Source organism: Mizuhopecten yessoensis, unplaced genomic scaffold, assembly GCF_002113885.1.
Source record: "Mizuhopecten yessoensis strain PY_sf001 unplaced genomic scaffold, ASM211388v2 scaffold3453, whole genome shotgun sequence".
Lineage (NCBI taxonomy): Eukaryota > Metazoa > Mollusca > Bivalvia > Pectinida > Pectinidae > Mizuhopecten > Mizuhopecten yessoensis.
The window spans coordinates 122782-135978 of NW_018405052.1; the positions used below are offsets into that span (position 1 = coordinate 122782).

General features: G+C 37.1%; 1 protein-coding gene across 1 annotated transcript in view; it reads right to left on the bottom strand.

The window, feature by feature from the left end:
* Positions 1 to 190: 190 nt before the first annotated feature.
* Positions 191 to 13197, bottom strand: part of LOC110447501 (clusterin-associated protein 1-like) — an 18309-nt gene continuing 5302 nt past the window's right edge. Inside the window, exons 3-11 of the mRNA XM_021493237.1 lie at positions 12303 to 12387; positions 9354 to 9533; positions 8923 to 9018; positions 6833 to 6916; positions 5837 to 6112; positions 3532 to 3619; positions 2599 to 2679; positions 1932 to 1990; positions 191 to 691 (exon numbers count right to left, since the gene is read on the bottom strand). Coding sequence (XP_021348912.1) covers positions 518 to 691; positions 1932 to 1990; positions 2599 to 2679; positions 3532 to 3619; positions 5837 to 6112; positions 6833 to 6916; positions 8923 to 9018; positions 9354 to 9533; positions 12303 to 12387 — 1123 coding nt within the window. The 3' untranslated portion in view covers positions 191 to 517. The remainder of the gene's footprint in view (positions 692 to 1931; positions 1991 to 2598; positions 2680 to 3531; positions 3620 to 5836; positions 6113 to 6832; positions 6917 to 8922; positions 9019 to 9353; positions 9534 to 12302; positions 12388 to 13197) is intronic.

A 13197-nucleotide genomic window follows, 5' to 3' on the forward strand; every position in this document is an offset into this window, starting at 1 on the left:
TTAGATCAAGGTCAAAGGTCAAAGGTCAAATCGAGGCCATACTTAAAATAGTGACCTGGTTTTAGGAAGTGGCTACAAAATAGGAAAGGGAGATTATCCATTAACATGGACATTGCAGTATAATAATGTCATACCACAGTTAATCAAGTATTATCACAGGTCCGCTGTATCTCCTACGGGAAATAAAAAACAGGACCATGCATAAATTAAGACATGTTTTATTATCACAGATCACAACAGCTTATTTCATTTTGTATATTTTTTATAGATAAATAAATGTAAAAAGTTACATTCTTGTAACACTTGCAGTTGTAACTAAAATCTCTAATAACAAGGCCTTCAATATGCTGGTGTCAAAAATATCAATATTAATGTCAACATTTAATATTGGCAAAATTTGCATCATCCATTCATGTACTGCCATCATATGGGACAACACCCAGAGAACCCCTATAACAGCTGTCACAATATAACATACATTTCTAATAAAACTCAATGAACTGATTGATGTAGTGTTTTAAAAATCATTGTCGCTATCAACATCATTTGGTTGCTGTCGTTGTCGTGCACGAGGATTGTTTGACATCATCACTTCATCACCACTGTCATCTTCGTCATCGTCATTTTCATCTTGATCATCTTCATCAAGATCTATCTCGGAGTCATCAGATCCGTCAGACCCTGTCTCATTCTGAAAAAAATACATGTACTTGTTATAATAACAAATATTCAATCCATCGCCAGTCTGAGTTGTCACAGCCAGACCCTGTCTCATTCTGAAACAAATACATGTAATTACTACAGATTTGTATTTGTGAACAGAACGTATAGCTCCCCTTAAACAACTTAAAAGTTACTGCCCAGATAAAATATTCACTTTGCACTTATTTGGCCTTTGACCTAACGGCAGTGCACTGTACATCGTCTTTGGGTGATGCAAATATACTGCAATGCAAGTTTTATCAGGATATCTTTAAATTAGCACTTATTTGACCTTATTATTATTTATCGTATCTTTTAAAAACACTCTCTTTCCATGTTTCACTCCTCGTCTGACATTTTATCTTCAAATTGTTGAAGTTGGTCAGTACCATTTAGAAGAAGAGGAACTGCCTGCTGCTATATTATAAAATGTATAGATGAACAAGTTCAAATTGTAATGGTTTACCATTACAAAGTCCTTAAAACTGACTGCATTGTTGCAAATGATGCTTGGATATAGAGTTTACAATGCCATCATAATGAGACACAGTGAGAAACCATTGGCATCACCTTGGCATGCACCTTTAAATGTTAGAAACAATCAGACTTTTTGACCTTTGACCTTGAGGTAAAGGCCACTGTAACCTAATGACACTGCATTGCACATCATCGGTAGGTGATGCAGGTATACTTCAAGTTTCATCAAGATCTGTAGGTGATGCAGGTATACTTCAAGTTTCATCAAGATTTGTAGGTGATGCAGGTATACTTCAAGTTTCATCAATGAAGATATCTTTAACAGGTTAAAAGTAACAGCCCGGACAATATGTTCCTGAAAAATTTGCACATATTTGACCTTTGACCTTGGGGACAAGGTCACAATGACCTAATGACAGTGCACATCATCTATAGGTGATGCAGGTATATTTCACGTTTCATCAATATATCTTTAATGGTTTAAAAGTTACAGCCCAGACAAGATAATATTAGAAGAACCAGAACCAGAAGAACCAGTACTAATACAATATGTCTGCCTTCATTGGGAGACATAATAATACATTCCATCTGTCACCTGTCTGAGTTGTCATATTTTAGACAGTGTCAATATATTGCTAGTAAGAATCATAAGTTCTTTTAATTCCTGTCTCATTCTAAAACAAAGAACAATGTGGCTTTGACTTTAAGACAAGGCCAACACAATGTGACATGACTAGGAGAATGACACCTACCTCACTGATATCCCCCATCATTGAGCCCATCACCCTCTGTTTCCTCTCGCCCGCGGCAGCTGTAATAGTGTAACAATAAGCATTAGTCTTTTAAGTCACGACAATCTCTGTGCAATCAGTGTGATGTATATATTATAGCACTGTTATAAAATACACATGTCATAAGCTTCTGGAGGATTTTTCAGTTTCAAGTCAACTATTGTCACAAATTTAGAAGCTACTATTATGATATATCATTCTATGTCAATTTAAGTTTTTAAAAAATAATTCAATACAGCTTTTAAAACAAGGAAATACTACATAAGGAATTTAGGAATCTTTGAATATCAATTTTTTATTACTAGAGGGACAGCATCCATAAAATTAGAACATCAGTCATGTCCTCAATTTCCCATTCTAAATTTATATAATCACTGGTCAAAATGATCCCCGGGGAGAGGACAAAAGAAAGTAAAAGAGCATGTCCCTAATGTGCAGAATACTGTTAAATCTGATCTGTAGTGAGAATCATATCTGCCATATATTTCTCAGTCAAATTCCAAATATTTCACGTCTACATATCGCTGATATTCCTGATAAATTTTACATTCATTGGGGTTTGCATGAGTATTTAACCAACTTCTGTGTTTAATTGTAGAAGTGTGATAAAGAAATTTAGGGTACTAACCATCAGGTCTAGTTCTCGCAGGTCTTTCTATGGCGTCCTCGTCATCACTGTCCTCGTCCTCATCCTCATCATCTGAACCTCCTATTATTATGTACAGGTTACAAAAGAAAAGTTTCATCACATAGTAACATCAAGGTCATTAATTGTCCACCAACCTTCAATGTTTTTCAGTCATTGAAGATGATTACTATAATTATTTAAAGGAAATGATTACAGCTAACGGGTAAATCCTCTCTTACTCTTTAGGATAGTTTACTGCAGAAGTCACAATCATGAACACTAGGTCCACTTCTCTTCTGTTGATACATGATAAAGATCAGAAACTTACAGGATTTCTTACTACTAAGTGTTAACTTAATGCTCCCCTTAGCAAGATATTCACTTTTCATGATACTGTACATGCAATTACAGTTCTAGGATACTAACATTTGTAAAATGTAGGATCAATATTTGATAGGTGATTTTCTTCTTTAACAACTGTTATTCTCTAAAATGCACAGCAAGATGAATTTTAAATGGAATGTAAAAAATGACTTTCATATTTAACCAAAGTGCAATTATGTATTCCATTTGCCAGAGAAAAATATTACAATAACAGATTAAGCTATTTTCGATCGTTTTTAGTTTGTCTCAACCAGAAGTGAGATGCCCTATAATCATCAGACATAGACAGATGTGGAAACAGTTAGCCAGGCCTATTGTTCAATTGTCCAGGTGTCAAACATGGACAACTTATCTGAGTTTTTAACTTATAAATCCATTCAAAACAGAAAAATATTATAATAAGCGGGGTCCAACCTTTTATCATATGCTAATATACAATTTTGTTTTGCTTAGTTGAAGAAGAAAAAATTGGTACATGGGGAAAATATTGTAATCATAACAACTGATATCCTAATAAGTGGGCTGTACTGTATTAACAAGCACACCTACCCATAACATCATCCTGTGTAATGACATCACGCTTCATTTCCTCATCCTTCAGTCTTTGGGCCATCTGTTTCAGCTTCTCTTCTGTTTCCTACATCATCAAAACACCATACCACTCAGTACTTATATCATTGTATATGTCATTAAGTTTAGTGGTTTAGAGCCTTTACCGTGATTCTTCTATTTCATATAACAACAGACTTTACATTCACCTCTCCACTGTAATAACAACATATAATCATATCAGCTAGGTGATGATGTTATCCTTAACCCTTTCAGCACTGTAGACCATAATGGACTCATCCAGATCAATGCATGGTAGAGTCTACTATAGTTACATAGGGGTGAAAGGATTAATAAGATGTCATTACCATTACACTGGATACCAATAACCCTTTCTGGAAGTTAGTTGTTGTATTTATTTAACAGCACAAACATGGATATTTAGTTTAAATTACTAAAATAATCAATACTTAATTTTCATGAACTTAAACATAAACTTTCATAGACAATAATTATTACATTGACGACTAACACACTCATTAATTCACAACCAACAATCTTATTTACTTACAACTAACAATCTTATTTACTCACAACCAACAATCTTATTTACTTACAACCAACACACTCGTTACACTTGTGACTAACATACTCTTTACTACAGTTTTTGTCGGCTGTTAGAGTCTGTATTCAGTGTGAGAGTTATAACTGATGTCAAGGTGACTGCCTTAATCTTAACATTTAGAACATTCCTAACCTCAAACTTATCTTGTTCTGCTCTAATTTAACACCTTCCTCACCTCAAACTTATCTTGTTCTGCTCTAATTTAACACCTTCCTCACCTCAAACTTATCTTGTTCTGCTCTAATTTACCACCTCCCTCACCTCAAACTTATCTTGTTCTGCTCTAATAAAACACCTTCCTCACCTCAAACTTACCTTGCTCTGCTCTAATTTAACACCTTCCCGACCTCAAACTTATCTTGCTCTGCTCTAATTTAACACCTTCCTTACCTCAAACTTATCTTGCTCTGCTCTAATTTAACACCTTCCTCACCTCAAACTTATCTTGTTCTGCTCTAATTTAACACCTTCCTTACCTCAAACTGACCTTGTTCTGCTATAATTTAACACCTTCCTCACCTCAAACTTATCTTGCTCTGCTCTCATTCAGAACCTTCCTTACCTCAAACTTATCCTGTTCTGCTCCAATTTAACACCTACCTTACCTTAAACTTATCTTGCTCTGCTCTTATTTAGCACCTTCCTCACCTCAAACTTATCTTGTTCTACTCTAATTTAACACCTTCCTTACCTAAAACTTATCTTGCTCTGCTCTTATCTAGCACCTTCCTCACCTCAAACTAATCTTGTTCTGCTCTAATTTCACACTTTCCTTACCTCAAACTGATCTTGTTCTGCTCTAATTTGACACCTTCCTCACTTCAAACTTATCTTGCTCTGCTCTCATTCAGAACCTTCCTTACCTCAAACTTATCTTGTTCTGCTCTAATTTAGCACCTTCCTTACCTCAAACTTATCTTGCTCTGCTCTTATTTAGCACCTTCCTCACCTCAAACTTATCTTGTTCTGCTCTAATTTAACACCATCCTCACCTCAAACTTATCTTGTTCTGCTCTAATTTAACACCTTCCTCACCTCAAACTTATCTTGTTCTGCTCTAATTTAACACCTTCCTCACCTCAAACTTATCTTGTTCTGCTCTAATTTAACACCTTCCTCACCTCAAACTTATCTTGTTCTGCTCTAATTTAACACCTTCCTCACCTCAAACTTATCTTGTTCTGCTCTAATTTAACACCTTCCTCACCTCAAACTTATCTTGTTCTGCTCTAATTTAACACCTTCCTCACCTCAAACTTATCTTGTTCTGCTCTAATTTAACACCTTCCTCACCTCAAACTTATCTTGTTCTGCTCTAATTTAACACCTTCCTCACCTCAAACTTATCTTGCTCTGCTCTAATTTAACACCTTCCTCACCTCAAACTTATCTTGTTCTGCTCTAATTTAACACCTTCCTCACCTCAAACTTATCTTGCTCTGCTCTAATTTAACACCTTCCTCACCTCAAACTTATCTTGCTCTGCTCTAATTTAACACCTTCCTCACCTCAAACTTATCTTGCTCTGCTCTAATTTAACACCTTCCTCACCTCAAACTTATCTTGCTCTGCTCTAATTTAACACCTTCCTCACCTCAAACTTATCTTGCCCTGCTCTTATTTAACACCTTCCTCACCTCAAACTTATCTTGTTCTGGTCTAATTTAACACCTTCCTCACCTCAAACTTATCTTGTTCTGCTCTGTTGTAGTCTTCCAGCTGTGATTCTAGGTAGGTGAGATTTCTGAACTTATTCATATAGATCTCATATAACTTCTGTAGGTCCTCCTCTAGTTTCTCATACTCATCCATGTAAGCCGGCCGCACACTCTGTAGTGTCTGTAAACGCTTGTTGTTCCTGTCTAGTTCGTTCCTCTTTTTATCAATCTTGGCCTCCAGATTGGCCTCATCTGAAGCCACATTGTCTAACATGTGGAGTGTCTTCTTTACCTCACCCTGGACAACATGTAAACAGATTATTGTTATGAGCGAACTTGTAAGGATAGAATTTTGCCAAGTTATCTTCCCCAATACTAATATAAACAAATCATAGCGCTGAGAAAGTTATGGAGTCATTGATGGAGATGCAGAATGTTTAAGGCATTAAGATATCATGCATGTAGGTTGGGCTGTACTTTAGGTCTCTTATCCTGGAATATGTTTTTGACTGGTGTCTGTTATTTGGTCAATATGAATCAACTGAACACATTTGAAAGCCTTTTCCCCAAGAAGGCAACAGGTCAAACACATGAATCTAGGCACTGTAGTACTTGGGAAGTTTTTAGCAAATTTGACCCATGTGACTTTCAGAGTGGGTCAAGTTCATTAATTGATTTCATTTTATAATCATAGGCCTGGTGGGCAACTAGAAAATTACGAATAATAATTAATAACATTGTGCAATCAATAGGCAAGATCCTTTGCTCTAACCCTTTTTTTGACAAAATTTGTTTTTGAAAAGGATACCAAAATGCTATAGTGGTGTTTGTAAGACTTGTATCATCAAGGGTTCTGATGTTACACCTCTAGTTAACATGTTACCTAAAGGACTTAGTATTAGATCTATATTATGTTACCTCAACAGCCTGATATTATTACTTATTTAAAAAAAAATGATGTTATTAATAAACATGTTACTTTGAAGGACTTGATGTTACACTCTCATAAACACATTACCTCGACTGCCTTGATGGAGTGGGCCATTCCACTCTCCACCTCATTGATCTCCAGAGACTTGGCGATCACCATTGATCTCTGTTCCTGTTAGGAACAAATAATATTTACACTGTAAATGGTAGAAATAATGACACACATCTATATAATTATGCCCTAAGGGAAGCAAGCACATATTTAATTTTAAGCACTATTCAAAACATCTCCCTACTGTGTACCAATCTGGTTAGCATACCAATTTGTTTGCCCCGTGGTAGAGCTTAGGAATCCTGAAACTAAACTGAGATCCTGTTGACTCACTACTGACACACACATCTGAAATGAAACACTTCTAGTTGTAAACTATACCTGTACATCTCATTAGTAGCATCACATATATATAACAGGTAAATCATTACAAGGAACTTTGTCTTACCCTGAGGTCCACCTCTCTACCCAGCAGGTTGTAGAGTGTAACTACAACTTTGTCTTACCCTGAGGTGTCTCTACCCAGCAGGTTGTATAGTGTAACTACAACTTTGTCTCACCCGGAGGTCCACCTCTCTACCCAGCAGGTTGTATAGAGTAACTACAACTTTGTCTTACCCTGAGGTCCACCTCTCCACCTAGCAGGTTGTATAGTGTAACTTCAACTTTGTCTTACTCTGAGGTCCACCTCTCTACCCAGCAGGTTGTAGAGTGTAACTACAACTTTGTCTTACCCTGAGGTGTCTCTACCCAGCAGGTTGTATAGTGTAACTTCAACTTTGTCCTACCCTGAGGTCCACCTCTCTACCTAGCAGGTTTTATAGTGTAACTTCAACTTTGTCTTACCCTGAAGTCCACCTCTCTACCCAGCAGGTTGTATAGTGTAACGACAACTTTGTCTTACCCTGAGGTCCACATCTCTACCCAGCAGGTTGTATAGTGTGACTTCAACTTTGTCTTACCCTGAGGTCCACCTCTCTTCCCAGCAGGTTGTATAGTGTAACTACAACTTTGTCTCACCCTGAGGTCCACCTCTCTACCCAGCAGGTCGTATAGTGTAACTACAACTTTGTCTTACCCTGTGTATAGTGTAACTACAACTTTGTCTTACCCTGAGATCCACCTCTCTACCCAACAGGTTGTATAGTGTAACTTCAACTTTGTCTCAGCCTGAGGTCCACCTTTCTACCCAACAGATTGTATAGTGTAACTACAACTTTGTCTCACCCGGAGGTCCACCTCTCTACCCAGCAGGTTGTATAGAGTAACTACAACTTTGTCTTACCCTGAGGTCCACCTCTCTTCCCAGCAGGTTGTATAGTGTAACTACAACTTTGTCTTACCCTGTGTATAGTGTAACTACAACTTTGTCTTACCCTGAGGTCCACCTCTCCACCTAGCAGGTTGTATAGTGTAACTTCAACTTTGTCTTACTCTGAGGTCCACCTCTCTACCCAGCAGGTTGTATAGAGTAACTACAACTTTGTCTTACCCTGAGGTCCACCTCTCTTCCCAGCAGGTTGTATAGTGTAACTACAACTTTGTCTTTCCCTGAGGTCCACCTCTCTACCCAGCAGGTTGTAGAGTGTAACTACAACTTTGTCTTACCCTGAGGTCTCTCTTCCCAACAGGTTGTATAGTGTAACTTCAACTTTGTCTTACCCTGAAGTCCACCTCTCTACCTAGCAGGTTGTATAGTGTAACTTCGACTTTGTCTTACCCTGAGGTCCACCTCTCTACCGAGCAGGTTGTATAGTGTAACTTCAACTTTGTCTCACCCTGAGGTCCACCTTTCTGACCAACAGGTTGTATAGTGTAACTACAACTTTGTCTCACCCTGAGGTCCACCTCTCTACCCAGCAGGTTGGATAGTGTACCTTCAACTTTGTCTTACCCTGAGGTCCACCTCTCTACCTAGCAGGTTGTATAGTGTAACTTCAACTTTGTCTCAGCCTGAGGTCCACCTTTCTACCCAACAGATTGTATAGTGTAACTACAACTTTGTCTCACCCGGAGGTCCACCTCTCTACCCAGCAGGTTGTATAGTGTAACTTCAACTTTGACTTACCCTGAGGTCCACCTCTCTACCCAGCAGGTTGTATAGTGTAACTACAACTTTGTCTTACCCTGAGGTCCACCTCTCTACCCAGAAGGTCGTATAGTGTAGCTCCCTTTGTTGTGATCTCTGATGCCAGTCTTCTTGCTTCCTTTAGCTCACTTATCTAGTGAAATAAAGGGTCAGTTATACTGATGGCCATCTCTACCATTAACATCTAGTTTGTACTGGCAGCCATATTTATCTTGACTATTTACATCTAAAAAATACACTTTTTGACGCTAGCAGTCATTTTTACCCAAACATGTTTAACCTTGTTTTCTTAAACAAATACTGCAGAACCTATACATCTGTACACTGTATAGCCAAAGCCTTATGCTAAACATAAAAAATATTACCCACGACGTGTCTCTATCTACATCACACAGAAATGATAGATTCTATTTGTGATCACCACACTGGAGTGGTAGAGATGAAAGTATAATATCATTTCGGACGTACCCTGGATGAGACATCAAATGACAGGTGAGACATATCATCATCTGGGTTGTCCAGCTGGTCAATTACGTTTGTTTTCATGGCGTTGTACAGAACAGATGTCACCTTCAACAACTCCTTAACAGCATAGCCATCCGCTTGATATAACTTTTTGGTGTTGAGTTTAATGTGAGCTTTAGTTGCCTAAAAAACAAAAATGAAAGTCATCAAAATATGCCTATAACCTACTACATACATGTACTGACAAAATAATCTCTCTTTACTAAATTCCATAGCTGTCAAACCTCCCTCATTAGGAGGAAGACTCCTTCATTTTGACCAAAATTTACCAATCTCCCTCAAAACTCATTCAAGTCCAAACCCAATAACTCAAGATCTACATCCTGTAGTCAATTATCTCCTAGTCAGTGCAGGGTGTGTGTTATGTTAATAACAGGTGTGTCTGAATCAAATGAATGCTTTTTGAAGTTATTTTGATACATAAAAAGGGAAAAATGAATTGAGCAAACACAGTTTCAGTCATGTTTCATGCACTTTCTCTCTCATTGGAAATGTGGAATAACGGAGATCTCCCTCATTGGAGGTTTCAGAGGTTGACACCTAGGGAACTCTTTCAAATTGTATTCTATTGTCAATACAGGCCTTTCACTCTAAACAGGACTCACGTCAAATCCAGATTTGTTGCTAAAAAACAGCACCATATATCTGGTCCTTACAATTTCCTCCTTTAATTGCAGCAGTTATATTCTGATTAATCTAGACTTTGCCTATTCTGTAATCTGGCCTTTGTTTTCCAGTTCTGTCCATTTGATACAACGGTATACTCTTTACAACCCAGTATTTAGAACACATTCTAGTCTAGTGTACAGCATGGGTTTGTGAATCTCCAGGCAGTGATTTGGTACAGACCTTGTTACCAATAACTCAGTTAATGATGAGTAATCTTTCCACAAGGGAGGAACGCAAAACATTTAATGAAAACTCAAGAGATGCACATACAATCATCGTACGTGAACAGCACAATGGGACAAGATACCTGATGTGGCAATGATAAACACTCCTGTGTGCATGGAAATGCAAATGTGACTGAAACTAACCAGGTTGCACCTATACCAAAAGTTACCATGGCAGAACACCTCAAAAAACAGATTATGGAAGATAGACATGATACAGACCGTGACTTATAACAAGAGGCCCAGGGGCCTTAATAGCTCACCTGGTATTTTATTTTTCAATTTAAAACCGGCTGAGTACCATACAGGTTTATCAAAGGAGTACAATAAACAAAGTTGCAAGAAGAACTACATATAAATCTGTTTTGGTGGGAAAGACACCAAGAAAATGAGTTTCCATGTTATGTCCCAATTTTCCTCTATTTCCCCTATTGTGCCTCACACATGCACCTTTTTATACAAATTAGACAACTTGATTTTTTTTCCCCTAAGCATGCTTCAGACCACATTTATTTTAAATCCCTTCATTTGTACAGAAGGGAAAATATTTTTCTCTATTTCCCCTATTGGGCCCTGCTCCTCTGCCTGCCTTCGGGCCAGGTGAGCTAAAAATATAGAACTTTTCTTCAACTGATGTCGCATCAAGAAATGTATGTTTGTATAACTTAGTAGTTCTGTTAAAATCGCAGATGATGGCAGCATGTAAACCAGTCAAGATTCTACAGCGAATGAATGAAATAAAAATTGAAAACATCTTCTTCTATATTGTATCATAGAAATTTTACTGAAACATCAGTTATTGTGAAATTTATGTTGGTTATCATATATGGTATAATTTTCAAATACAGGTATTTTTCTTTATTTAGAAAATTGAAATAAAAATGTCCCCAATCAAAAGAAACTTTGTACTGTATCAACAAAAGTATCAGTACTTGAAAATGTATCATGAACCGAAACACTTCATGCCCACCATTGCCATCCACTTGATAACATGACTTGCTAAAAAATAATATCTATAGGCTTAAAATACTTTCTACAATTGCTATCTGATAATGTTTTAGTAAATCATCATGTTTTAGATGAATCTTACAATAGCTCAGAAATTACCGGTTCGTTACTGGGAGGAGAAAGTTTTCTTGGACTCAGGCCAGTCCAACTCCGATAATGAATAACAAAAAGTTCAATTAAAGCCAGGACAAGGTTATTTGTATGGATTGGTTTGTTTGTTTGTGTTTTACGTCATATTTACAGCTATGGTCATTTAAGGACAAACCATGTTTTGGTGGTGGTGGTGGTAAACCAGAGCACCGCCCTGCGGCCAGTACCTGGCTATCGCTCCTCAAAGGCCTCAAACCTGTGACCCAGTGTTGGGGGGCTAGTGATTGAAGAATTAGAAGGTCAGGTATGTTTATTAATTTAGTTAAGTTATTGCATTTGGTTACTTGAATCTTGACTCTAACTCAAGGGGAAGATACTAGTTTCCCACATTAAGAATGCTGGGGAATGACATATGGTAAATTTGATTAGAGCAAATTTGGGGTCATTCAGGGAAAACTCTCATTAGAATATTTGATGGCCTGGAGTACATGTACATCTTGATCTATAGAGGGAAATATTCCAATACACCTGCTAATGTAACAGACATGTAAATAAGATACCTTGGGTAAAATAGACCAACCAATGAAATGATGTCACATTTACAACGAACTAATAAAAGCTGACATACATGATCCTATGCAATCGTACCTGTAAACAGAAACCAAGATGTCAGTAAAAGAGAGATTATGTTGCAATCATGGCAAATGAACACAATTTTTCCTTCCGATCTTGACAATGTGCTGCTGATATTCACCAAGAAATGAAAAAATCTTCAAGCCTCTACTAAATTTTCATTACCAGAGGAAACTATCCTGATATTTCCAAAAGTGGAACGCGTACAAATTCATTCAGATAACCAGTGATACATAAAACGAGGCTGACAACCATTGAGTATGCTTACCATGAACTCGGCTACAGATTTTACAAAGATGACTCTATCTTGTTCAGTGTCAGTGTCTCCATGGGTATCAGCATTTGGATCATATCTAAAAATCACAAACATTTCTGTTGTTAAAATCTTAACAAGTATTAAAGTCATGTAAAAATCACTTTAAAAGTCCCTGCTTGGGGCATCATCACAAGTAATATAATGTCAACATGTTGAATCGAAAAGCCAACTGAACATTCACACTAAAATGTTGAAATGTATATATTCTAAAAATAGCGGACTTCTTTTGCCAGCTACCAGCTTTTAATGAGAACACTGGCCAATACATGTATTACAAAATCAAGATGATATGTGGTGTTCAATTTTAAGTAAAAGAGGTTGTATTCCTGAGTGATGTGTTTGTGGTACATTTTCAATGTTGATATTGGACATTTTTATTTAGACAGGAAAAGGGATTATATATTACGCTACATTAATTGATTAAAAGGGATGGTATAACAATATGCAAATTAGAACTGCAATAAACATGATAAAATATCAACAATAACTATAGCTGTGATTCTGGTCATATTTAGAAGTTAGAGCACTTGGATTTAATCTGATATGGACAGATATAAAACAAGAGTACCGCGGGACGGAACAATATACGCCCGTCGAATGCCATATAGTGTTATATACTTTCTTACATTGAAATAAGATCTGACATTCAAAGAGTGGTTTGCTGACATGCTATAACAAGAGGCCTATGGGCCTTAACGGTCAACTAGAGTTGATTTTGTTTTTAACATGAACAGAAATATTATTCAAAGTGACAAAAAACAATAAAACCACCTTATTCAATATCTAGCATACAGATTTAAGACTTAAAAGTATTTGAAACTAGCACCTCTGATTCTAAACAAGGAAA